The following is a 26,365-nucleotide window of genomic DNA, read 5'->3' as shown; positions in this document are numbered from 1 at the left end:
AAAAAAAAAAAAAAAAAAAAAAGAAAAAGGGGGGAGGGAGAGAGAGGGAAAAGAAATAAAAGAATAAAACTTACAGACAGAAGACGGTTGGACCCCTCCAAAAACCTCACACTAGAAGGAGTGCTTTTCAGGATAGCTATCTCAGCAGGGCTGAGCACCTTCTTGAAACGCTTAACACCAACAGCGGAAGCTCCCTCGAAGAAGATGTTAGCCAGAGAAAGCTGGTCGGTTGGAGGGAGCTCTTGGCGAGGTTCTTCATTGGACTGGGGGGAGAGGAGGAGGTGGAGCAGATCGGAAGGCGCCTTGGTCACCCTCGGAAGGGTCTTCGAGAATATCCAGCTCGGGTTTTGCAGTAGCTTTTCGTTTTCTCTGAGTGAGGGGAATGAGATCTTCAGATTCCTCCGAGTTCTCAGTCATCGCCCGGGAAGCGCCATCTTGGGGAGGTTCTTCCCGGGACACCTCAGCTCTCAAGGCTGCCGCTTCTGCATCCCATTTTTTCTTTTCTTCCGCAGCTGCCGGGCGAGCCGCCATTTCCTTCTCTCGGGCTGCCTTCTCAGCTGCACGCCTTTTAGCAAAAGCTGCTTGCATCTCAGAGTTATCTGCATAGAGGAGTGACAGGGTTATGATACATTAAATAAACATGATAAAGGAATAAGAAAGCACAGAAGATAAAGTATGTACCGAGTTGAGAACCCGAGCCAGCCACCTCATCAATTACCCGGTCTATGGGGTCCTCAGCCCGGGCACTCAACCCGTAGGCCACTAAGTTCTCTTCTGAGATAGGAATGGAAGAGGAGTACTTGTGTCCCTCCACGAGGGTTTGACTCAGGAGGAAAGGCTCCTCAAATTTGTAGGATGGAGGAAGGGAAGGTTGTTGGGGAAGGGAAGGGAGAAACCGGGTTAGACAGGGTAAAGGACCCGGGAGTTGGATGTAAAAAAATCTTCCTTTCCATCCCTTTTGAGAGGAAGGGATGTCATCGAGGAATCGTGCGTTTAACCGGGATTTAAGGGAAAATGCATTATCCCCGAAATGGCAAGAAAAATAATAGTGAAGGATGAGGGGGGTGATGAGAAGATTATTCATTTTAAAAAGGACATAGGCCGAGGCCATAATCCTGAAAGAATTGGGATGAAATTGATTGACAGGTACACCAAAAAATTTGGCAACATCAATATAAAAGGGATGAACGGGAAACCGAAGACCGTTCCTAACCTGGTCCCGAAAGAAAGTTGTGTACCTAGGAGGAGGGTTATCGGCCCTATCAGAGGGCCCAGGTATCAAGATAGAAATGGAAGAAGGAATATTGCCCAGCGCTCGGAGTTCCTCATCTGCCCCCAAGCGTAAGGCGCTTCGCATAGAGGAGAACCAGGGAGTTCCCGGAATCTCGACCGCCCGAGGACTCGAGACCTTGGCTTTACCCTTACCCTTGTTCTTCGCAGGAGCTCGGGCCCGGGAGTGGCCAGAAGATAAAGGTTTAGAAAAGAGAGGTTTGGTTGGAAGTGCGACTGGTTTTTTAGAAGGTTGGGTAATGGAGCGACGTGGGGGAGAGGGAGGAGAATCGGAACGAAGTGCGGAAGACTCAGCGCTAGGAGAGCCTCGCGCATTCGCTCCTGAGGTGGAAGAAGTGGAGTGAGACATTTTAAAAGAAGAAAACTTACGACGATATATGCGGTGGAAGGTTGCCGGAAATGATTTCGCACAAGTAGAGTCTCGAGAAGAGAATTCGCAAGAGCTTCGCTGCAATTTCGAATTTGAGAGTAATTTTTGGAAAACCTGTTAGTTAGTATATATAGGCGGTGGGGGAAGATCTCAGCCGTTTATTTAAAAAGCATGCGTGGACGACCACGATTTGCCTAGAAAATTGTACCAGGCATACGAGGGGACACACGCAATAATTAAAAATGTCAGACTTATAGGCTCATCGAAATACGAAACGTTACTGATCGTTGATAGAAAGGGCACGCGTTATCATGGCATCACGTGGGTTACCCAAGATCTCATCTTAAGCCCGGGAGATCTGAGAGCCCGGCATCTTATCTTAATCCCGGGAAAAGTAAGGCCCCGGTACTTCATTTTGAGCCTGGGGAATTTTAGGGCCCGTTTTTTTTTCAGTTGATCACTTATCAGTTCTGGATATTTATTCTGATTCATTTTATGGTACATATATCATGCGGTGTCAATGAAATACGGACAATAAGAGTAACTAGATAAACATTTATTATTATTATTTCGGGAATTCTTTATCCGTTACATTAAAAAATTCCTCTTCTACAGAGGCTATCCGTTAATCACAAAACTCTTTACAGAGCTACCAGTGAACGCCTTCATAAAGCTAGCAGAGTTGGCAATCTTCTGCAGCGTCCTCCTCTCTTTATGAAGCAATAGCTGGAGGATAAAGTCGTCCTCAAAGAGGTCCTCCGTATCAGAAATCTGCAAGCGTTCCCGATACTTTGCAAACTTGGCCACCAGTTCAGGAGTGATAGCCTCCTCCCACTCGTGAAGAAGCTGAAGTCCTTGCAGCTCCTCCCAGTAATGGAGGATCTTTTGGAAGACTTCATCTTCCAATTCAAATTTTCTTTTAGCAAAAGCCGCTTGCATAAACTCTGCTGCCATGTCGGGAGATTTCGAACCACTGGAACCCGCCATTGCACTTCTTGAGGACTGAATTGATGGAATGTTGGAGAATAGGTAAGCAGGTTACTGTATATATATATAGGAAGGAATCAGTCTCCATCGTCGATCCGAACCCAATCGGACGATCAGAGGGAATCTAGGAAATTGAGCAGGCAGATGAAAAGACGTGTACGGGTATCGAGAAAACAGGCTCATTATTACCTCGGAATACGAACAATTTTCGACGGTGTCACTGTTAACGCATGCAGCATAATGACATTCATTGGATTTCCCGAGAATACTAAACGATGAATGTACAAAACCTGAGAGATATGGAAGCCTGACACCTCATCACTTCTGCAGGATATTTAGAGACCCAAGGCTCTTATTCACTCTGGGATATGTTTTGGAGTAAACATGCATGACTGATCGGGACAGCGAGTCAAGCTCTAGCCCGACTATTTTTAGGATGTGTGGTGATACCCCTGTAAGGGTCCGGGATAATGGTGACCATTTCCGGGTTAGTGATGACCCGGGTTATCGGTTGAATAGCCCGGATCAGAAGACAGCTGCCCGGGCACTTCTTCTCCACCCGGTTTCTCATACAGGTACCCAGGTAACCAACTACCCAGGCCACCTCGAGAATTGCACCACACTCGAGTGTGATAGATACAGGCAGCCTAATCCGTCAGAACCACTTGGGTTTGGAGTGTCCTAGAAGTCATCAGAAGCTACAAGTATGGGCAGCTGACTAGCCATACTTAGTAGGTGGCACAAGAATCGAGGTACCTACCCCATTTTCTACTATAAATAGCAGGTATTAGTGTCATTTAAACATTCGGAAATCTTCGAACTAAAAGCACTTACATATTTCCCTTCTTGTGTTCATAAAAAAGCCTGCTGACTTAAGCATCGGAGTGGCCACGCCGGACATCCCTCCGGCGCCCATTCACGAGTTACTTTCTTGTTTACAGGTGTTGATCCAAGCCATTATCTTCACTCAAATTTCCAAACATTATAAATTATTGATTTGGTCCGTTGAAGTCCCGTACCCGGCTCACCTATTTTAACGAGATCACATCAGTAAATTTTTAAAATCCACCAATAATAAAAACTTTCAACGTTTCATGAATAGTCTTTTTTTTTAAAAGAATGAAACACTTCATTAAATCATAACAACAAGTCATGGTATACAATCGTTGATAACCAAGAGGATAACAAACAATTAACCCACTCGAAACTAGCATCTTGCTCGATGGTTTCATGAACTGAGGAATGCGCTACCTGATTAGCTGCTCTTTCCATGCATATATTCATTGTAGCATAAGTAAAACGTATACCTTATAAATAAATATAAAAAGTTACGGCGAAAATCTAAAGTGGGCAACTGGAGTTTATCACTTCTGACCTTTGCCCATTGTGTGGAAATTTAGATCAAAGTACTAAAAGATTTTTAATGCACTTCTAAACCAGATGCACAATAACCAACACATGCCGGCAAGGTTGTAAAATCCAACAAAACCCAACATGAAGACACCCACTTAGATACTCATGTTTTCACAAAAAATCTAAAGAAAACTGGTTAAGATACCCTCTAAATCTTTTCCTATTTTCATCACCATTATTGCTATAGATCTAGACCCCACCACTTTCCTCTGGACTTTTGTAGGTATCAAAATCTAAACACAGCCTATCTGATATAATTCTGCAACCACTAGCTTGAACATTTATATTCTACATAGAAGCTTATCATTCACAGATTTAAAATATAGAGGAAACACTCATTTTTTGGTGGGTTCCATCTTCAATAAAGTCCAAACCTACCTTACTTGAAACCTTTCACAACTCACTGCTATGTTAGTTCAAGGAAAAAAGTGAAGAAAAGTTACCTTAGATTCTCACATCAGACCAAGAATAACAGCGGAAATTTATCCAAAAACATTGACCTAAAGTCACGTGCTAAAAGTAGATGGCTGATGATAAACTTTAAGAAGACAGAAATCATGGCATGCAATGAAAACATACCACGATACCTTGATTCGAATGCGAATGGAATCGTCGTTGGATTGTCAACCTTTGTTTACTTTTCACTGCTCCAATGAAAACCAATTAAAGTTGATGTGGTCTCAACTGATAAGGAGAAATATGGTGAGTGGGGAATCAAAAGCTTGAAAGAGGCAAATATTGAAAGATTACGTAATTATTCTCCTTTGGGAAACCCAAGCATCACTGGGTGGGGTCGGTGAACAGAGACACATGATAGATCTATGATGTCTTATATCATACTGCTTCATTTGTCTGGCTCAATTTATTCCACTCCTCTATATAGCATTGTTTAATGAGTCAAGAGCAGGATTCAAAAGAGTACCTTCACCAGAGAACCAAGAATCAACAAGAGCAGACTCTCTTCTGCACAGAACATTGGCAGCTGGAACAAAGAGATGCATAGTCAAGAAAGTAATGATCCAGAAATGTCACTGCAAAATCCAGGAGAGTGGTTGAATTTGAGCCTCGGACGAAATCCATCCGAAGCCAAAGAACCCGAGTTCCAATCAAGACCTGTCTCAACCAAAGTCTTCTCATGCAACTTCTGCATGAGGAAATTTTACAGCTCACAAGCACTGGGGGGTCACCAAAATGCTCACAAAAGGGAAAGAGGAGCAGCAAGGCATTACCAATCACAGAAGATGATGACGTTGATGGCTCTGCCTATCCATACTTCAATGTTCAGATCACTTGGTGTGCAACCCCACTCACAAGTCCACAAACCAGGCCGAGATGCAACTTCATTTCAGGCAAAATCTAATGAGGCCAACGCAAGATTTGGAATAGCCTGGCAACCCGGCGCAGCGGAGAAAGCAGCAGATTTGATGTGGCCCGGAAGTTTCCGGTTGGATCCCCAGCAACCGGAGCAGCAATCATCAAATCTTAATATGCTTGACTTGAGTCTCAAACTGTAATCAGTTATCAAAGTAGTTAACTTTTCATTGTAACATACCGTTGTGCCTTCGTGTGATTTGCCAATCAAAATCCCTTTAAAAGGCTGGCTCAGCATTATTTTGAATTCCAATAGAATAGGATTTGCAATCTTATTAGTTAGGAACAAGAACATGAAGATTTATTTCTCAGCTTATGAGAAGAATTTACAGCTCCTAAATGACCTTAAAGCTGAAATGTTCTGATTCCCGAGCAATTGAATGACCTTACGCATTAATTCCACTGATCTCCACATCAGTTATTTTCTTCAATCAGTTTTGCTCATCACCTTTATAAATTGAATTGACATCGCTGTTTTGAAGCATGAGATAACTATATTTACCAATAACAGAAAATCATGCATTTTTACGAGTCGTAACGCTTAATTTGGAACCATAAGCTTAGAAGAATCTCCACAACATTCCTTAGAGATTTTTTTCATTAATCTTATTAGAAGAATGAGTCGTTTCAGACTGCTCTACCGCGCATTAACTCATTGCAGGATCACCAAGACCACGAAAATTGTAAAAAAATGAAATCTTTATCAATAATTTCTCAGAAGCAAATTACGCAGAGCAACACCAATACCCTTTATGGACAAACCCAAATCTCAAATGTAATGCAATTACTTAAAAGACCTCATCTCAATACAAACAGATATAATTTCAAATCATAAATATTTTTTTCAATAAATGGAGCTATCGAATTCCCGAGTTTAGTATTACATTCACATTACAGATTGCTTCCAAGTCTTCAAGAAGATTCATTATGATTTCTTCAGTGATAAAATCATCATGCGACTATCAGCTTACACGAGCCTTTGGGTCTTGCGCTTGACAATTGTGAGTCTTTAACTTATGTTTCCAGGATATTTATATATACAGCATAATCACAAGGATATCCTTTCTGCAACAGTTAATTAGAGACCGATATATAAACGGAGAATGCAGGAAATGATCCGAAGGAAGACAGTTCAAAGACTAGTAAATGTGGAGCAATTGAGACAATCAAGTGATTTGTTGATAAAGAAACCAAAACATAACACCTTACAATGATATAAATGAAAAGAAAGATGGCCCGGTGGGTATCAGAAAAAACTACTAAATTTAAAGAATTCTGTAAAGACCAAGAGGGAAAGCAAATTATGCTCTTAAGCTACTTTAAGGTTTTTAAAGTAACTTCACAAATTTTCTAGTTTGAGTTGTGAATGTTTGGAAACTTAATTCTATTAAGTTTCAAAGCATTAAATTCAACTCTTTGAATTTAACTTAATCTTATTAAGTTTCAAATCATGTAATCAGTATTTGTGAGATCCTCAATTGTTTAGGCAAGCGATAGTCATAAGATCACAACTACTACTGATTTTACAGACAAACTCCTATGATTTTTGGCAAACATAATCATAACCACTCATTAATTAAACACCTTTAACTATCGATGGCAAAGTCAATTTCAACTCAACCTGCTAAATCATGTTACCGCCTAGATGCCACGCCAGGAAATTTTGCGTCAGGAGTCATGACATCCTAAACAAAAACTGGCAGTGTCTCCAATAACTTTAATAATTAGCGTGCATTACGATCATTTCATCTCATGTGCCTCGATCAAATCTTTGGCATGTTTAGACAACAATATGAATCAAATGATCGTGCATACGTTCCAGTGTCATAACTTGTTCGTATATAACTAGAGGAACTCTTTTTTCTCTAAAATATACATTATGCTCTGAGCAAAGACTCTTAGAGTCTCTTTTGATAGAACAATTAAGTCATCCATGTATGGGATTGGTGAATCGTCAACTTCAATGCACAATCTCCTATCAGTTTAGATTAACATCGAAATTGTCACCTTATGAACATCTCGAAGTCGAAAAACAAGCCACGATGTAGTGCTTGTCGAATAGAGATACATTGGTGTGTATCGGGTTGTGAGGAATATTTACATAACTGCAGCTATAGATTCTCTAATTAACCAGCAGACACCACTTGGAAAATTTAGGTTGAGGGTTATTCACCATTCGGTGAACACCTCCTATAAGCATCTATTTATGTGTGTAGCAATGAGACAACATAGACACCGACCTCTAGCAAGCAAACTGATATCTTTATTGGATGGTTCATCAACCAAGAACAGGTCTAAATAATGTCGTCACTGAAAAATATATTGGCAAAAACTTGTGTGAGACGGTCTCACAGGGTCGTATTTTGTGAGACGGATCACTTATTTGAATCATCAATGAAAAAGTATTACATTTTATGCTAAGAGTATTACTTTTTATTGTGAATATCGGTAGGATTAACCCGTATCACAGATACAGATTCGTGAGACCGTCTCACAAGAAACCTACTCAAATATATTTAATGTTTCCAACAATTGCTCAACCACATTTTGTTGGGAATTAAACTATCAAAGATCAAACTAATTTGAGAGAAAAATCAATCTATTCAATTCATAGATTTAATTTACAGAAAGAAATAAAAACTCTCAGATCTCACAGCACTCTCAAGGCTCTCCTCTACTTGGGATTAGGATTCCTCAACTGGGAATTGGATGATTTAAACAACGAGCTGAAGCTTCTATTTATAGAGGATATTCTGCACATGTTAATTGGTGTGAATGGACGATGGCAGCCATTGGAGAATCAACAATAACTGCACCTACCGTGGACCTTCTAGATGGTGGCTGGAGATTTCCAATTTGAGTTCTTCAATTCTCCCCTTCCAGCCATATCCAAAACAAGCATTCCAGCTATGTCTCTGCATAGCTCTAACTTTTCTCGCATTACCACTTTTTTCAACATATCTGCTGGATTCTTCTTCGTATGAATCTTAACTAGTCTCAACAGTTGTCGATCCATAACTTCACGTATCCAATGATATCGAATATCAATATGCTTTGTACGGGAATGGTACATGGAGTTCTTGCTTAAGTCGAGAGCACTTTGACTGTCACAATGTACCTTGTACTCTTTCTGCTTGATTCCAAGTTCTTGAAGATATCGCTTTAGCCACAACATTTCTTTCCCAGCTTCAGCGACAGCAATATACTCTGCTTCTGTTGTGGATAAAGCAACACACTTCTGCAGTCGTGACTGCCATGAGACAGCTCCCCCCGCGAAAGTGTAGATATATCCTGAAGTAGATTTGCTACTATCAATATCTCCGGCCATATTTGCATCCGTATAGCCATCCAATATTGGATCAGCTCCCCCGTAACAAAGACATAATTTAGTAGTACCCTTTAGATACCTGAGAATCCACTTTACTGCCTCCCAATGCTGCTTCCCAGGGTTGGAGAGAAAACGACTCACCTTTCCCACTGCATGAGCAATATCTGGCCTTGTGCATACCATTGCATACATCAAACTTCCAACAGCTGAAGAATATGGTATTGATGACATTTCCCCGATCTCTTTCTTGGATAAAGGACATGCACTCTTGCTCATCTTGAAATGATTAGCGAGTGGAATGCTGACTGGTTTGGCGTTGTTCATGTTGAACCTCTCGAGCACACGTTCAATGTACTTCTCCTGAGATAACCATAACCGTTGGTTGTTTCTGTCTCGAACAATCTGCATTCCCAACAAGGTCTGAACGAGGACGGATTCCATCTAGAAGATATACGGAATCCGAATACCTTCTGCTTACTGAAGATGGAGAACCAGAGAGTTTCCAAGAAGCACTATCTCATAAGGACAAAGAAACATGGTTGTCAGCAATGCAAGATGAGATGGAATCTCTGCAGAAGAATCACACTTATGAGATCGTAGAACTTCCAAAAGGGAAGAAGGCACTAAGAAACAAATGGGTGTTCAAGATGAAGAAAGATGGCAGCGGACAAGTGGTGAAATACAAAGCACGATTGGTAGTCAGAGGATTCCAACAGAAGAAAGGAATTGACTTTGATGAGATATTTTCACCAGTAGTCAAGATGACGTCAATCCGAGTTATACTTGGCTTGGTAGCAAGTATGAACTTGGAGCTTGAACAGATGGACGTGAAGACAGCTTTTCTTCATGGAGATTTAAAAGAAGAAATCTATATGGAACAGCCAGAAGGTTTTGAGGTTTCAGGTGATAACCTCGTTTGCAAGCTTAAGAAAAGCTTGTACGGTCTAAAGCAGGCACCAAGGCAGTGGTACAAGAAGTTTGACTCATGCATGGCAAGTCAAGGCTATAAGAAAACTGCGCAGATGAGTGCGTTTACATTCAGAAATTTTCAGACGGGAGTTTCGTTGCTCTTCTACTTTATGTAGACGATATTATGATCGTGGGAAAGGATGCAACGAAGATTGGTCAGTTGAAGAATGAACTCTCTAAGTTTTTTGAAATGAAGGACTTAGGACCAGCTCAACACATTTCACCCAGAAACTTGATAACATGAATAAGGATCTCTAGCTAGACATCGACTTATTGAAAATCACTTCGACCAGAAAAAAATTTAGTGTCTACAATCACCAAGAAATATATTTCATGATTGCCGATAATTATACAACTACAGTTCTCGCGTACATAGATATTAAGATCTTTTATCCGTGTGTAAACATGGTTATAGAGAACTGCGATACGTACAGAATATTTAACAAAATAGCCCACATCTGTCTTGCAAGAACCTACACAAACATAAAAATGAGAGGGTAGCAAGTATTCTTCTCATACTGATCATTCATAACCGCTGCAAGTGCAACACTTGTGTAAAAAGATTGCCCAATTCGTTTCAAAGAAGTGTCAAGCCAATGAAAAAACAATACTTCACACAGGCAGATAAAAAATTCGGGATAAATTACCTCATACAATGAAATATTATTGAACAAAATTATTAAATCACTTGGTTTCAAGACATGTAAAGCTGCAATTACTCATGCATACTGGAAAATACTCAATATCCAACGCACACACGAATTGAGGTGGGAGGAGGAATTAAACAGCGGCTACGCAGCGTGGGCCTTCAGCTTGTCTAATCACTTTGCGGTTCCATCTTGCTATGCTTGATCTTTTGATTGCAACAAATTCGGTTGAACTTTAATACCTGTTGTTCGAGTTAAAAACGTAGTATGGTAAAAAAATAAACACTAAATTAGGATATATCAATTACTCATCATATGAAGTATAGTGATTAAAAAAATATATCGGTGTGTTCGAGTTGGTAGAGTAGGTGAACGTTTGATCAATAGTCAAGAGTTCGATTATCTTCATTAACACTTTCTCATACGATCTTGTCGCACAAAACTTGCATAATGTTGTTTACCTGGATAACATGATTAACACCTTCTCGGAAGGTCTCGTCACACATGACTTGTCTAATATGATTCACCTAATTAACGTAGTTTGCTCTATATTATGATAGTCTGAGGTTTACCCAGTGCACACGAAAGATAACGGTAATAATAGTGATTAAAACACGTCTTTTGATTCTGCTATTCTAACAAACACATTTTTTTTAAATATAAGTGGAGAGAAGTTTATTTTTCAAAATTTTCAGATATTTACATTATAATTATTAAATAATAATTAAAACAAAAAATGTTAATCGTTAATTCTCCAGGAAAATCATTCCTTCAGGTTGCCAATTTCTGGTACGAAGAAATGATGGAGGAAGGCATTCTTTTTTCCTCTCTAATCTTCTCAAATATAATTTTCTTCGTTATTCGGATGCTTCAGGCTTTTCTTTGTAGTCACAAACAACCATTTCCAGTTGGTCTTTACTTTAAAACCTTTTGCCATTAATTTTGATTTTCAGGAGTTTGTAGGTTTGGTTCAAATTTGGTGGCTGTTCTAACTCATGGTACTAAGTTTTTACATTTTTTTTTTCATGTTTTAGATCATATTTGTGATGTTACATAGTTATGAGCAATAAATCATATGAATATCAATTCCATTTGATTCTTCTTGATGGATTCTGATTTGTGTGGTTGATAACAATTGACAGCGTATAATTTGCTAGAAATGACCAGAATGATTTCACTTCACCATCAATATATCGAAAGAGTTAACTCTATGAGTAATACAACTACAAATCAGGACATAAATCCCATAAAAAAAGATTTAGTGATCCGTGAGTGTGGATCAATTAAAACAATTTATGCACCTCAAGTTTTAAGCCCGGACGAAGAATCTTGAACAAAGTACTGCTAGCGTACCCAAATTTCAAATCCATTTGGTCAAAGGCATCTAGCTGTTTCTTGTCTGTCTTTTACTAGTGGCAAGTGAAGACGGAGCATCAGCTTGCACGTTCTGCTTTATAGCACAAGTGCTGGCTGTCGCCGGATCTTTCTTGACTTTCCCCTTTCTGGATTTCCCAATTCCAGAATTCTCTCCATTTGTGTTGGTTAGGAGATTTTCCACACCTGCTCCAAGATCAAGTGTCTGGGGGGTCACCTGATTGGATGGTGTATTTTCTGTGATAATAGGAGCTTGAGACTCGTGCGGCTTCTCAGGTGTATTTGATTCCATCTGTGGTCGATGGTTATGGCTCCATCGAGCATTATCAAACCATTTACTAACCTGCATAAAAAATGTTCGTACAATGTGACAAGATAAAATACTTGCCAAATGTCAACATAGAACTGTGGATTGGAAAAAAAGGAAATGAAGCAAGGGATACATGTGCAGACCTGCTGAAGTGTGAGGCCTAGTTCTTTAGCCAAGTTTTCTTTTACATCTCTTTTGGGGTATTGATTTTCCTTGAAGGATTGATAGAGTCTCTGCATCGATGCAGTGTCAATATAATAAATCAACAGCCAAAACCCCAAAACTGAGACAATATCATTCTGGGAGAAGAGCAGGCAGCAGAAGAATAACTGAAAGTAGCTACTTTCTGGGCTAAGTATGCACATGCCATACGTATGGAAATTATTGATATGAAAACTTCTATGCGGGTAAAGCAAGCATGCTCACGTTATGCCTCTCCTAAATAATAAATTTTTTTAAGCAATTTCACAATAATTGAATATTTTTATTCATTACAGCAAAGGGGAAAGCCTGCCAGTTGAGCGTAAGGACCTGTGTTACAGCTTCTCCGAGCCGCTTATTAGCTGATCTCTTGGTACCAGTACCAGAAGAAACATTTTCAGCTGATGACTTATTCGTGCCACCATCGACAAGGTTTTCTCGAGTTCTTTTTGGCGAACGATGAATTTTTTCATGGTTTTCCTCCTTGGTGTGTACAGTGCTGTTTTTAACTGGAGTTCTATTAGGGGACAAAACCATGGTTTTGTCACAACTAATCCTCCTTCGCTTGGAAGGAGCAGCAGTATCATTGAAATCTTCATCACTTGAATCAGAACTTGCACCAAATTCCTCATCACTTGAATCAGAAGAAGAGTTTCCATATGTTTCCTTCAGCACATAGTCATTACACCGGTAGTCAATGCAAAAACAAAGAATGGAACAAATCAAGAAACAAGAACCTTTATTCTAGACAGTATATTCTCGCGAATGATAGTTATCAAGATAATCGAAGAACAATCCGGATTTTTCATCAATAAAAATGCAATTTGAATAAACTGTTTGGTTTTCATGAAGTAACTTCTTGTGGTCTACTCAAATGTTTATTCTCTGCAATTCAAATAACAAAAATCAGTAAATTACATGGGATCATTGGCGTAGAAACTCAAAATCAATGATAATAGAAATATTATCATAAATTAAAAACAGAGCTTCTTATGGTTACTCTAACTAGAAAAAAATGTGTTGCCCCATATTTTAAGCGTCATCTAAACATTCAGCTCAAGAAATAAGGTCTTTCTGTTGCAATGAAAAGATTCTGTTGGCAAACTTTTCCCAGTTTGATTAGGGTACACAGCAGCTCAAATACGAATTGAATGACAGCTAAGCTAACTTCTAACGTTTAATCCAAAGTAGCATGAGTTGCTGGGCGACTCTCCGGAAATTAACAGAATTTGTTGTTTAAGAAAAACTTATTCAGCAACTAAGAAATGGAGTATAAGATTTCCATGAAAGGCAGTAAACACATGGAGAACCATGCCATAAGACTATGTAACTACATTATTTCAAAGATTTGCAGATGGAAAATTGTGAGTGCGTGCATGAATGTTGTGTTATTGTGTCTATGCATCCTACAAGAGTGCACATAGAGAAACTCACTTCCAGCAATTTTTTGTAGTCTAACCGTTCTACATGTCTTTTGTCACACACAGACTGGTCACTAGTGTGCAGAAGGTAAGCAAGCTCAGCTTTTAGTCCCTTCAATTTACCCACTGCAGCAGTTTCTTCTTCAGAAGCTTCGGAGGGAAATTTGCAGCCTGATGAAGGCGAGATGTGTTCTGGATCTTTATCAGTCATGGTGGCATCATCAAGTAGAGCACCAAGATCCTCCGAGTCGGAGGTAAAATCAGAACTTGAGCTACTCTGCTTCACCTGCTCATTTTGATCTGGAGCCGTGGGATCAAAATCATTGTCAGCTGAATCATCGGAAGGAAGCTCCAGATAATTGCCCTTATCCGGAGTAGCTGCCAAGCCATCTGATGCTGAAAAATAAGAAGATTCATCAGAACTGGATTCATCTTCTTGAATCTTTACTGTCTGCAGCTTATCAGGGTCAAAATCATCATCCTGGGAATCATCTGAAAACCCATAACCGACATCCAGTTTCATTCCAGCTGCAACAGCCTCAGGAAAGATCTTCTGCACAGAGATATGACAGATAAATAGTGGTTAAGATTAAGCTATAGTAAGAATGATGCATAACAATGAACAGACAGACCTCCCAACCATCATCTATGTCAAGATTTGCTCCCTGAAAATCCTTCAACATATCAATGCAATCAACTTTACAATCACATCCAGGGCAAAGCCAGCCTACATCATCCGGAGGAACTGCAAATAACACCACAAAAAAGTGGATAAACTAAGGGCCGATAACAGGGAATAACCGGGATATGCTAAAGAAAAAATAGAAAATCCGCTACAGAACTTACTCTCCACTTTCAACAGAGGCGGTTCCAAGCAAAACTGGTGAAATCCACGTTCACAGGTACCATCACACAGGATTATATCATTATCAAGTGATACATCTCTTGAGCCACACTTTGCGCAGAAAATCTGCAAAAAGAATAAGGATCCTTAAGCATTCCTGAATGCCAATTTTGTGACATTAAGGTGAACATCCAATCTTATTGAAATAAATGTCATCATCATTAGGAAGAAGTGTTTTCTACAATTAAAATTTCAGCAATTAAGCACATAAAAGGCAAAAAATAGTAAAGCAACGAAGACACAATTCCCTACATCTTCGCTGTCTATCTCTCCAACAGAGTCGAAGAGAGATTCTGGAAGTTTTCCCACAGCAAGTGACAGATCAAGATGCCGAAATAATTCCCTGATTCTCAATTTGTAACGCATAATATGAGATTTTGCGTGTTGGAGTTCCTTCTCTGGCTTTAATTTTTCCACACTGCAAAAATGTAAAGAAAATCACATGTTGTAAATTTAATTATCAGAAACAGTTTAAAGATGAATGAATGATGGAATGACAACCACAAGAAAATAAGAAAAGACCACCAACCCTAAACATGGCATCCATTCATTCACCAAACCAAGGATGGAGGCTTCTAAGCCACATTAACCTGGATGAGGCAGCTTGTACACAAATTGAAGGAGTGCACTAAAATAGTCCTTCAACCACTACAACCCCAAATGCATCGTTTGAAGGATATCACATTGAAAAAAAGATTCGAATAAATGATGGTGGAAAGAGTTAGTTGCTGCATACATATGTAGATAGTGGAACACATACTTTAATCTGAAATAAGGTTTAGTAAACCACGATAGTTAAAAGTAATTAAAGCCAATGGTTATTAGAAGCACGTGGGGCACGAAGGCTCTTAAGTATCGTAGAGCCTACACATAATGCGAGGCCCCCACTTTATTAAAGTAAAACCCTAAGTAATGATATGCTAAAGTCTAAAAATCTAAAAAAAAAGTTTCTTGCATATAAGGCAATTTGGGATTTAAAAATTATTCAGGAAACACTAAGATTGCGCTTGAATTTGAAGGAAGAAATTTGATTTGAGAAAGAATTTGAGAAATGAATGTTAAACGACACTCATCTATGTATTTAAGATACACCAAAGTTTCTATTAAAATTGTTTGACTTGCCATAGAGTGGATTTGAAATTAACTTTAATTTTGTGCATCCTAACAAGTGAATTTGAAATCATCAAATTCATCCATCTAAGCACAACCTATAACAAAATTCATTAGTAATAAGCAAAATATATGTTCATGATCTTGCAATTCATCGCTGATTTACCCCATATATATATATATATATATATTGAAGGTGCGCTTAAACGTGGCCTTGAACCTTCAAAACACACCAGACTTGGGCTTCGTGGTTAAGGCACATGCTTCATTGAAGGATTGTGCCTTACCTTGTGTCGAGGAGCAAAAGCAGAACCTCGACTAGTTTTGAGCCTAGGCGCATACCTTGTGGGCTTTTAATGACCAAGCACGTCAATTTATCAGCCACAGAAACGGGTTAAAACCATGTGATCCAAATTATGGAACTCAGCTCCACTATACAAAGTGCAATCCAGGTCATTACTTCCAAGTTCCAACAACTACAAAGCCATAAAATTCATCGCTTAGGAAATCAAAACTTGTTAGATATTGGCATTTCATACCATCGGTTTTATCTTTTGTTGTTTGTGCCACACAGATAGAGCCATGATAAATTCTAGAACATTGTAAAGGTAAATAGACTCTTTTCGTCCCATGTCCGGAGACCTCTGCCAATGTTTTGGAATGTTTAAGCTTGCCTTTTCAAACATATTTATTGATTTCACTCACACTTAAGGAATATAAAATGAATGGAACATCAAAATGGGATTGTGGAAATAGGATAGGATTGTTATTTTATTTTTTATGTTTTCATCTTTATCATTAATTCTATAAGATTGAGAGATATTTTATCTAGTTTAAATGATGTGAGAAATTCCTAATGCTTAAACATAGGGACCCAGATTTAGGTCGTTATGGTATCAAAGTGATTATGGTAAAAACAGTCGTGACTGGGTATTCAAGAGACTCTAAGGATTCCACCTCTGAAGTCCCGTCACAACCAAATCCAAATCAACCCTCCACTATGCCTCCCTCTGATAATAATTCGCTTCAGATCATTAATCACTAATCGAACTCCAGAAATTTCCTATTATGGACTCAATTCATTCTATTGGTGATTCGTGGCAGAGGTAACATGGGGTATCTGACTGGAGAAACAAAAAAGGAGGAGGATGGTGAAACTGGTCAGGCAACATGGGAACTCAAAAACACGATCGTGATGGCATGGTTGATAAATTCTATGGAGCCTAGAATCAGCCAAAATTATTTATTCTTAAAAGCAGCACAGGCAATCTGGGATGCTTTTACAGAAACATATTCAGATCTTGGGAATTGTTCTCAAGTTTTCGAATTGAAGACAAAGCTACGAGAAATCAGACAAGAAAACCTTGATGTCACTGAATATTTTTTACTCTTGTCAACAATATATGGCAAGAATTGGACCAATTTTATGAAGCTCATTGGGGAGATCCAAAAACAAAAATATTGAATTCTGGAAATTTGTTGAAAAAGAGAGAATTTACTAGTTTTTGACTGGACTAAACAAGGAGTTGGACGAAGTTCGGGGACGCATTCTTGGATTAGGTACTCTTCCAACCATTCGAGAGTATTTTCAGAAGTTCGTCGAGTGACGTTGGGAGAATATAAAGAATCTACCAATCCAACACTCACAGAGTCATCAGCCTTGGTTTCAAGAGGAACAAGTAACTGGACATTTAAGGCCAAGTTCAAATCTAATCACAAGGTGATCCAATTCGGTGTGAGTATCGTCATCGTCCATATCACACACAGGAATCATGTTGGAAGCTGCATGGGAAAGCCGCAGATTGGAAGCCACACGGTAAAAGCAATGGAGTCAAGGGGTATCAAGCCACAACTGAAAATAGTGCGACTTCTAATCCTAAACCAGTCAGCATTACATTGAATAGAGATTAGTTACAGCTGCTCCAGAAGTTGATAAATCAGTCTATGACAAAAACTCCATCAGCCTCTTGTACCCTAGCATAAACAGGTACTTTCTCCACTGCATATAGTGCTGTAACAGAAGCAAAACGTCCTTGCATCATTGATTCGGGCACTTCTGATCATATGACAGTTAGTTCCTACTTGTTCTCATCCTATACTCCTTGTCATGGTAATTTAAAGTTAAAATCGCGGATGGAACACTGTCCACTGTAGCTGGTAAGGGTTCGATTCAAATCTCAGACTCCTTAACCATCCACTGTCTTACATGTGCCAAATCTAACCTGCAATCTGCTTTCCATCAGTAAATTAACCAAGGATCAAAATTGCATTGCTAAATTCTCCGAGTCTTGTGCAGTATTTCAGCAGTAGGATTCGGGGAAGACAATTGACAATGCTAGAGTAGAAGGAAGTCTCTATATCTCGAAACTGTCACTTCTATGAATAAACAAGTTTTCCAAGCTGAACAGCTGAAGTCAACTTTTTTTATGTTTCTAATAAAGATGCAATTATGTTATGGCATCAACCATCGTAGATTAGGACACCCAAATTTTCAATATTTGACACATGTTTCCATCTTTGTTAAAGAATAATAGTCACAGCTTGTTTTCTTGTGAAGTTTGTCAACTAGCCACGCACACACAGTGTTCTAAATGGCGCTCGCCCAAGGCACCCTCGATCGCCCCGCCTTTGTCTAAGGCGGTCCAAGGCTATCCAGCAGTCGATGTGGCGGCCTAGGCGGTGAATGACTTTAAAATCCTAGTAAACTGTCAAAGTCAAATAATTTTAAAAACAAGTCAAAGTCAATCAATTTAAAAAACTCTAGAGTCTAGATATAATAAAAACACATCTCGCTCTCTTTTTGTATTACTTTTGGTTATAATCGTCTTTCACCATTAGCCATCACCTACCACAAACCGCCTCCAGCCGCCACCGCTATCAACCACCACCTTAAAATCTTGTTAGTTTGCATTCATATATTTATTTGTACTTTGTCTATATTGTATGAAGTTTTTTTATGGATAAAATTATTTAATTATATATATTAAATAAATAATTATTATTATTTGTAATTACATTGCATGATTATATATAAAAAAATAATTATTATTTGTAATTACATTACATGATTATATATAATTACACTGCATCATTATATATAAAAAAATGATGATTATTTATAATTAAATTGCATGATTAGGCGGTCACTAACTGGCCCGCCACAGCCTCTCTCCATTTACAACATTGCGCGCACACACCGTATTTTTCCTGCTAAACCTTATAGATCAAGTCATCCATTTGCATTAGTTCATAGTGACATTTGGGGGCCATCACGTGTGAATAATTATACATGGACTCGATGGTTTCTAACGTTCAGTGATGATCATGCCAGAGTGTGTTGGGTTTACTCGTTGAAAGAAAAATAAAAAAACCGGTCCTATCTTTCAAAAATTCAATGATGTGATTAAGACACAATTCCACACCACCATTCAAACCTTCCGCACTGATAATGGGCGTGAATACTTTCAATCTATACTTGGGGATTATCTTACAAGTCAGGGTATTATCCACCATAGCTCTTCTCCATATAGCTCTCAACAAAATGGTATTACTGAGAGAAAGAACCATCCTCTCTTGCAGGTGGCCAGGGGTTTGATGTTTACAATGCATACTCCAAAGTATCATTAGGGAGAAGCAGTTCTTACAGCTGATTATCTAATTAATGGAATACCTACACGAGTTTTTCTTGCAAAAATATTCTCATTTCCCAGTCGTATCTAACTCCAAAAACAATTGGATACACCATGTTTGTCCACAATCACCATCCAACCAGATCCAAACTTGATCCCCGTACCATATAATATGTATTCATTGGTTATTCTCCGACTCAAAAAAGCTATAAATGTTATTCTTATGAGCTGAAAAGAACTTTTGTGTCGGTACATGTCACATTTTTTGAGTCTCAACTCTCAACCTTTATTTCCCATAACCTCTCCTCAAGGGGAGCGTATAGGTGAAGATCGGTCATGGGAACAGCGTATAGGTGAAGACTAGTCATGGGAACCCTCTTCTGTACCTATTCCTAGACCTACATCATTTCAAAACATTATCCTTGTGTCTAACGATCCAAATGATACCATATCTAGAGTTTCTGAATCTACTTTGCCAACAAGAGAATTTGAAAGTTTGGAAAAAGAGGGAGATGAAGCAGAACCTGAGTTAATTGTTTATTCTAGGAGTAAGCAAGCTCCAAGAGTAGAGCCAGCTGAAACTCATCAAAACCAAGAGGTCGAACAGGATTCAGCTCCGCAAGTTCTTGAACCAGAGGTAACTTCTCCTGACTCTGATATTCCTACTGCACTTCGAAAAGGGATAAGAAAATGTACTGCACATCCCATCTCACATGTTATTTCTTACAAAAATGTTTCTCCTAGCTTCCGAGCTTTCACTTGTAATCTTAAAGCAGTCAGACTCCTAAGAATGTGCATGACGCTTTTGCAAGTCCAGAATAGAGAGACTGTGTTTGAACTTGAAGAAATAGAAGCTGTAAAAAAAATGACACTTGGGAGGTTACAACTCTGCCTAAGGATAAAAGGACTGTGGAATGCAAATGGGCGTTGAGCATTAAGTACAAAGCAGATGGAAGCATAGAACGGTATAGAGTAAGGTCGGTGGCTAAAGTATTTACCCAGACCTTTGGCATAGACTATCAAGAGACCTTTGCCCATGTAGCCAAGTTAAACCCAAGAAGAGTTTTGTTGTCATTTGCTGCTAATCTTGATTGGTCATTGAAACAGCTAGATGTGATTATGTATAGAATGCTTTCTTAAATGGGAATATAAATGAAGAAGTGTACATGGATTTTCCACATGGTTTTGAAGAAAAAGGGGTTAATCAAGTATGCAAATTGAAGAAAGCTCTTTATGGCCTCAAACAATCCCCTAGAGCGTGGTTCAAAAGGTTCACTAAATCTATCAAAGGCCGAGGATATATCCAAGCACAACCTGATCATACACTATTTTTTAGACACTCCAAGGATGGAAAGCTTATTATATTAATTGTTTATGTAGACGATATTATAATCACATGAGACAATCTTGAAGAGACAGAGGAGTTGAAAAGTTTTTTGGCCAATGAATTTGAAACCAAAGATCTTGGAAGCTTCGTATATTTTTTGGTGATGGAAGTAGCTCAAAGCAAACTCGAAATCACCATATATAAGAGGAAATACCTTATATTCGTTGGAAACGGCCATGTGGGGTTGCAAGCTAGCCGAGACACCTATGGAGCAGAATTCAAAACTTGGACAAGGGGATGATGAGCCTAAGGTTGATCAAGAGATTTATCAACGGTTAGTAGGCAAGTTGATTTATTTATCTAACACTATGGCTGAAATTGCATTTGTCGGAGTGTTGTTAGCCGGTTCATGCACTCTCCTCGTAACCAACACTTAGAAGTTGTACGTAGGATATTAAGGTATCTCAAAGGAAGCCTGAAAAGAATGAACCAAAAATACTTGAAGTCTATACCAATGCAGATTGGGCTGGATCAATAGTGGACAAAAAAACTACGACAAGTTATTGTACTTATGTGTGGGGTTTAAACCTTGTAACATGGAGTAGCAAGAAGCAACCAGTAGTAGCTCGAAGTAGCGCAGAAGTTGAGTTTAGGGTTGTTGGTCAAGGACCATCTAAAGGCATATGGCTAAAGAGAGTACCGGAAGAACTAAAAATGTCTAACAAAGAACCTATGAAGCTCTACTGTAACAACGAAAGATAAAAGTGCGTGCATGACTTATATTCCTTCAGGGCAACAAGTTAAAGATATTTTGACAAAAAGTTTGTCTAAGGTACTGTTCGAACGGTTAACATGCAAGCTAGGAATGATAACTATCTATTCACTAGCTTGAGGGGGAGTGTTGGAGATAGAATAAGATTGTTATTTTAATTTTTATGTTTTTATCTTGATCATTAATTCTATAAGATTATGAGATATCTTATCTAGTTTAAATGATATGAGAGATTTCTAATGCTTAAACATAAGGATCTCATATTTAGGTCGTTAGCTTATATTTATATTTCTCAATCAGACTCATAAATAATTGTGGCAATAATATGTTTCTAGTCATTTATACCTTTTAACAAGGATCAAAAGATATCTGGTCTCGTAAGTCTTACATCTATGGATGCAATGTGCGATTGAAAACAAAAATCGAGTGATTCTGAAGTCTCTTCAGATTCACTTTATGAAGGGAAATGAGTAATCTTAAGACACTTCTAGAGAACATATGTCATACCTCAGGCTCAAGCCCCGCCTACTCGACTTCACAATGATCCGCTATAATAATTACTTCGTATTCATTCTCGTTTTATGAAAATGATTAAATCAAGTTACTATAAAAGTCCACTATAAGTCTCAAGTATTTTAAACTTTCATTTTCAACCAATGTGGGACAAGAGTATCACAATTATCCCTCCTTCAGAAGGCGACGTCATCGTCACGCCCTCCTCCTCATTCCACCAGAACCTGAAATCTAGCGATAGCTTGTCAGGTTCAAGATGTGGCTCCCATGATATAGCACTTTGCCCCGCGGGTTCAAAAGATGACTCTAACCTTCGTAATACTTTGTCTTGCATATCACTTATTTCTCGATGTTCATGCTCGAGACCATCTCTGATAACATTTTGTCGCACCCCGAGCTCAAGCCTGCACCAACGCAACTGCACAATGGACCCTAAAGTAACTACTTCGTTTTTGTCTATCACTTTATAAAAATTATTTACCTAATTATTTTAGGAGTCCATTGTAATTCATTATAAAATATTTTAAACTTTTATTTTCAACCAATGTTGAACAAGCACAACATGAGACATAATTACAGTGTACACGACTAGAGGATCTTATTCTCCAGGTTCTAGAATATGGGGTATTGGTTTGCAGCTAGAGCCAGGTAAACTGAAGACGGTTGTTTGGTTTTGATGATAATTTTGAAAGAGAAAGATGTGGTTATTTATTGCAAAATGCAATCCTTCAAGTTAATTCCAAGGTGCACCTTGCCTTTTTCGGGTAGCTTTCTTACGTGTATTTAGCTAGTGGCCATTGGTCATGACCAAAATTCGTTGAATGAATAAAAAAAGAAAGGGTAGTTTTTCTACGCCATTATTTAATCATATACATCTTCCACGTTTAACATGCCTTCGAATTTAAGAGGCATACCCACAACCATATACAAATTGCAAATACTCATGGCAATATGTAACCACAAATCTATCCCCCAATTAACATGAATAAAACTTCCAATTATCTTAGTTTAGTTAAAATCAAAGTGAAAATGTTAAAAAAGATGGTTACATTAAGAACCATATATCCCATCACATAATATAAATGAGACAATATCAATGTAAACAGTAAATTCAAATAGCAAATCCACTTTAAATATATACTATAATTTAAGGATCACACGAACCTTTGTCTTTTCCAGCCTTCTGCAGAGTAAGCATCAATTAAGTTTTGATCATATTTTATCCGTTGCAATAAATATCTTAGATGGGTCTTTGTTTTTGAGAACTCACTGACAGAACCTTTATTCATCTGCTTCTTTTTTCTTACCCTTTTTTTCCTTTCTTCATCAACACCTTTCACAGTGAGATCAGCCTCTGGCACCTTGAGTTTCTCTTGAGATTTTGAACGCAGAATCCAGGAACTAGTAACTACAGATTTTGATTTAGCTTTATTATATCTCAGTTGTGCATCAATCCTGTTATCTTCATTTTCCAGGCAACCGAGACCATTACTTCTTGGCTCCAATTCTCCATGGGCAGAACTTACAGAAGCGCAGGCAGCAGGTATATCCAAACTCATGACATTTGTTGGCCCATCATATGATGACAATTCCATGTTTTCAGGAATCGACAAAGTATTCACTTTTTCCAATAATGGTTCTCTTTTTTCTTCACTACAATTTTGGAGAGTAACAACACGACTTGGTCTCATTTCTTTACCTATGGAGACTTCTTCAGTTGAAACTCTATTCGTTTCATTTTTTTCTCCTCCAGAGAGCCTTATCTTATCCGCTAGCTCAACAACCGGTGTCTCAGAACACAATTTACAATTGTCTGGTGACAGAGGTTCGCGACTTGAATTCTGAGTCAGAATTTCAGAAGCTTTCGATTTTTCGATTTCGTTAGACTCAAGTTCTTGAGCCCCATTTCCCGTTGAACCCATATTTTACCTTGAAACTTCCAGACTTTTTCCACCTAATTCACCCTCAAAACACCACCCACGATCCAAACTTCCCGTTTCTTCTATAGCAAATCGCTCTAGGCCTTAAAATTCCTTCAGCACCGTACTTAATGATGCTCACATCCTCCAAAACTGTAATTTAACACTGTAATTCAATTATAGCCCACGGATAACAATAGTCAGTCCTCCAAACTCCAAAAAAAATATTAAGAAAACAACAGCAAAACCAAAGAACCGATTTTTTAAAACATCCACAATCAACTAAGGCAATTTATACGCTAACAAACAATAGAATTAAAACTAAAACCAAAACCAAAAATAAAAACTAAAAAGCAACCACATTTCCTATTTTCAATTAGAAATCTTCAAGAACAACATCATATAGCCAAGCACGTGAAAAGATATATCAACGCACGCCTATATGCGAACAAATTAAGCTGAAATTACATGTAACTACAGCGTCATGTCGACAAAATATGCGTGCACAAAGCTAGGGGTTGGTTTTCCAAAGAAGAAATTAGACTTGATACCTGAGGAGATTTGCTTTCCAGAAAATTCTTCAGACCGCTAGTGGAATGTGAAACCGTCGCCAATTTTAGTGTGTTTGCGTGTGTGTATCGTGTGAGCGTAGCATTATATGTCATGCGAAGACGGCGCAGGTTCACGAAGAGAGGGAGAGGAGGCGCTTTTGTATTCGCTTACTGCCACGAGCAAAAAAATGCGACGGGACAAGGAACCGGGGATGCTTATTTATATAACTTTGAACCGGTCCGAAACGGATCGGACTTAATTCGGTTAATCTCAAAACCATTTAATCGATTTTGTATTGAATTGAATTCGGTGTCCATGTTGAACCGAATTGTCTTGTTAGAAAACGGATTCATTTCTTAAAAGAAGAATATAGTTATTGGAAAATATTAAAAAATTGATTCCAATTATGCTTTAATCCGTTCAATTTAGGAATAGTTTATTTTCTTAATCCGATTGATGCAATCCCGCTGAAATTGATAAGCCGAGTAAGGAGTTCCAACGGATCGAATCAATAATTTTTAGTATTTGAGAATTTGAGTAAAGATAGTGGCTGCAGCAACACCTGCAACTAAGAAAGAAAATCGTGAATGGGCGCCGGAGGGGTGTCCGGCGTAATCACTCTGATGCTAGAGTCAGCAGGTTTTTCAGATGAACACAAGCAATATTTGAGAGGAAATATATAAGTGCTTGAAAGTTTAAAGATTTTCGAATCATTAAATGACATTAATACCTGTTATTTATAGTAGAAAATGGGGTAGATACCTCAATTCTCGTGCCACCTACTAAGTATGGCAAGTCGGTTGCTCATACTAGCTTCTGATGACTTTTAGGACACTCCAAGTCCAAGTGGTTCTGACAGATTAGACGGCCTGTATCAATCATACTCGAGTGTGGTGCAATTCTCGAGGTAGCCCGGGTAGTAGGGTACCCGGGTATTTGCTTGAGATCCCGGTTATTAGCTTGAGAGCCCGGGCTGTGATGATGATTGCCCGGGAAGAGGCGTAGTGTCCGGGTATTTGAGGAGAATACCCGACACACTGGCGTTGTTATGGACTATCCACTTAATATCATGGGGTCGATCCATGACACGTATCCTCATGAAGGTATCTCTACCCCTCCCTAAAATAGTCGGGCTAGAGTCTGACTCGCTGTCCCGATCAGTCATACTTGTACTTCGTAGAAACACAATTCAGAATGTGTAATAGCATCGGAAGCTTCAAATATCTCATAGATTGGGAGGAGACACCGGGGTCTGATACCACTCGGGCTCAAGATAATATGTCGGGGCCACACATTGCCCGAGCTTTGCATAAGATGTCGGGGCCTCATATCTCCCGGGCTTTGCATGAGATGCCAGGGCCTCATATCTCTCGGGCTTTGCATGTTTTGTCGTTTAGTATTCTCAGGTAATTAATGCTATGTAATAATGACGTGTGCTCTTTTACTCCAATGGTCGGAAACGTTTCGCATTCCAAGAAGCCGATAAGTTTGACATTTTAATAATTGCGCGTGTCCTTTCATATGCCCGCACAACTTCCTAGATCCATTCTGATCGTCCAATTTGATCTAGATCAACGGTGGAAATTGATTCCCACCCCTTATAAATATTGGCTAATCGATTTTTCAAAAATCACTTACAAATTCAAACTAACAGCGAAGCCCTTACAAAATTCTCTCTTGAAGCTCCTCCGTACAAAATCATCCACTTCCGGCGATCTTCCATCAATTTCCTCCCCCGAAATTCATAAGTTTTCTATTTCTTTTCTTAAAACCATGTCGAACTCTACCTCTTCAACCTCAGGAGCCAATGCGCGAGGCTCGCCTAGTGACGAGTCTACCGCGATGCGCTCTGATTCCTCCCCGTCTCCCCCTCACCGTTCTATTACCAAGCCTTCTAAAAAACCCTCAGCCCACCAAACCAAACCAACTTCTTCAAACCTTCTATTTCTAGCCACTCC

General features: G+C 38.9%; 2 protein-coding genes across 4 annotated transcripts; one reads left to right on the top strand and one right to left on the bottom strand.

Annotated features, from left to right (window-relative positions):
* The first annotated feature begins 3,817 nt into the window (after positions 1-3,817).
* On the top strand, positions 3,818-10,628 carry LOC142554090 (zinc finger protein 4-like). The gene is made up of 2 exons (XM_075664722.1): positions 3,818-6,432; positions 10,163-10,628. Exon 1 carries the CDS (start codon positions 5,056-5,058, stop codon positions 5,572-5,574), a length of 519 nt encoding a protein of 172 aa, XP_075520837.1. The 5' UTR covers positions 3,818-5,055; the 3' UTR covers positions 5,575-6,432; positions 10,163-10,628.
* An 869-nt stretch (positions 10,629-11,497) lies between these two features.
* On the bottom strand, positions 11,498-24,589 carry LOC142554089 (pathogenesis-related homeodomain protein-like). 3 transcript variants are annotated; one of them, XM_075664721.1, is made up of 9 exons: positions 24,324-24,589; positions 23,101-24,008; positions 14,838-15,003; positions 14,528-14,651; positions 14,314-14,426; positions 13,695-14,234; positions 12,591-12,926; positions 12,203-12,292; positions 11,498-12,092 (listed from the first exon to the last, which is right to left on the bottom strand). In XM_075664721.1, exons 2-9 carry the CDS (start codon positions 23,856-23,858, stop codon positions 11,760-11,762), a joined length of 2,460 nt encoding a protein of 819 aa, XP_075520836.1. In that variant the 5' UTR covers positions 23,859-24,008; positions 24,324-24,589; the 3' UTR covers positions 11,498-11,759. The 3 variants fall into 3 exon arrangements, with proteins under 3 accessions (XP_075520836.1, XP_075520834.1, XP_075520835.1); XM_075664719.1 differs by having other exon boundaries at positions 23,101-24,021; positions 24,407-24,589; XM_075664720.1 differs by having other exon boundaries at positions 24,407-24,589.
* Between the last annotated feature and the right edge of the window lie 1,776 nt (positions 24,590-26,365).

Source organism: Primulina tabacum, chromosome 8 (genome assembly GCF_025594145.1).
Source record: "Primulina tabacum isolate GXHZ01 chromosome 8, ASM2559414v2, whole genome shotgun sequence".
Taxonomy (NCBI): Eukaryota; Viridiplantae; Streptophyta; class Magnoliopsida; order Lamiales; family Gesneriaceae; genus Primulina; species Primulina tabacum.
This window is presented reverse-complemented; position numbering and strand designations above follow the sequence as displayed.

Excerpts from the sequence above, each read along its gene's own strand:
- LOC142554090 (XM_075664722.1), top strand. The coding sequence starts at position 5,056 with ATGCATAGTCAAGAAAGTAATGATCCAGAAATGTCACTGCAAAATCCA.
- LOC142554089 (XM_075664721.1), bottom strand. The coding sequence starts at position 23,858 with ATGGGTTCAACGGGAAATGGGGCTCAAGAACTTGAGTCTAACGAAATC. Across the intron at positions 14,652-14,837 it reads GAGAGATAGACAGCGAAGAT|ATTTTCTGCGCAAAGTGTGG; the intron begins GTAGGGAATTGT and ends TTCTTTTTGCAG. Across the intron at positions 12,927-13,694 it reads ACTACAAAAAATTGCTGGAA|GAAACATATGGAAACTCTTC; the intron begins GTGAGTTTCTCT and ends TATGTGCTGAAG.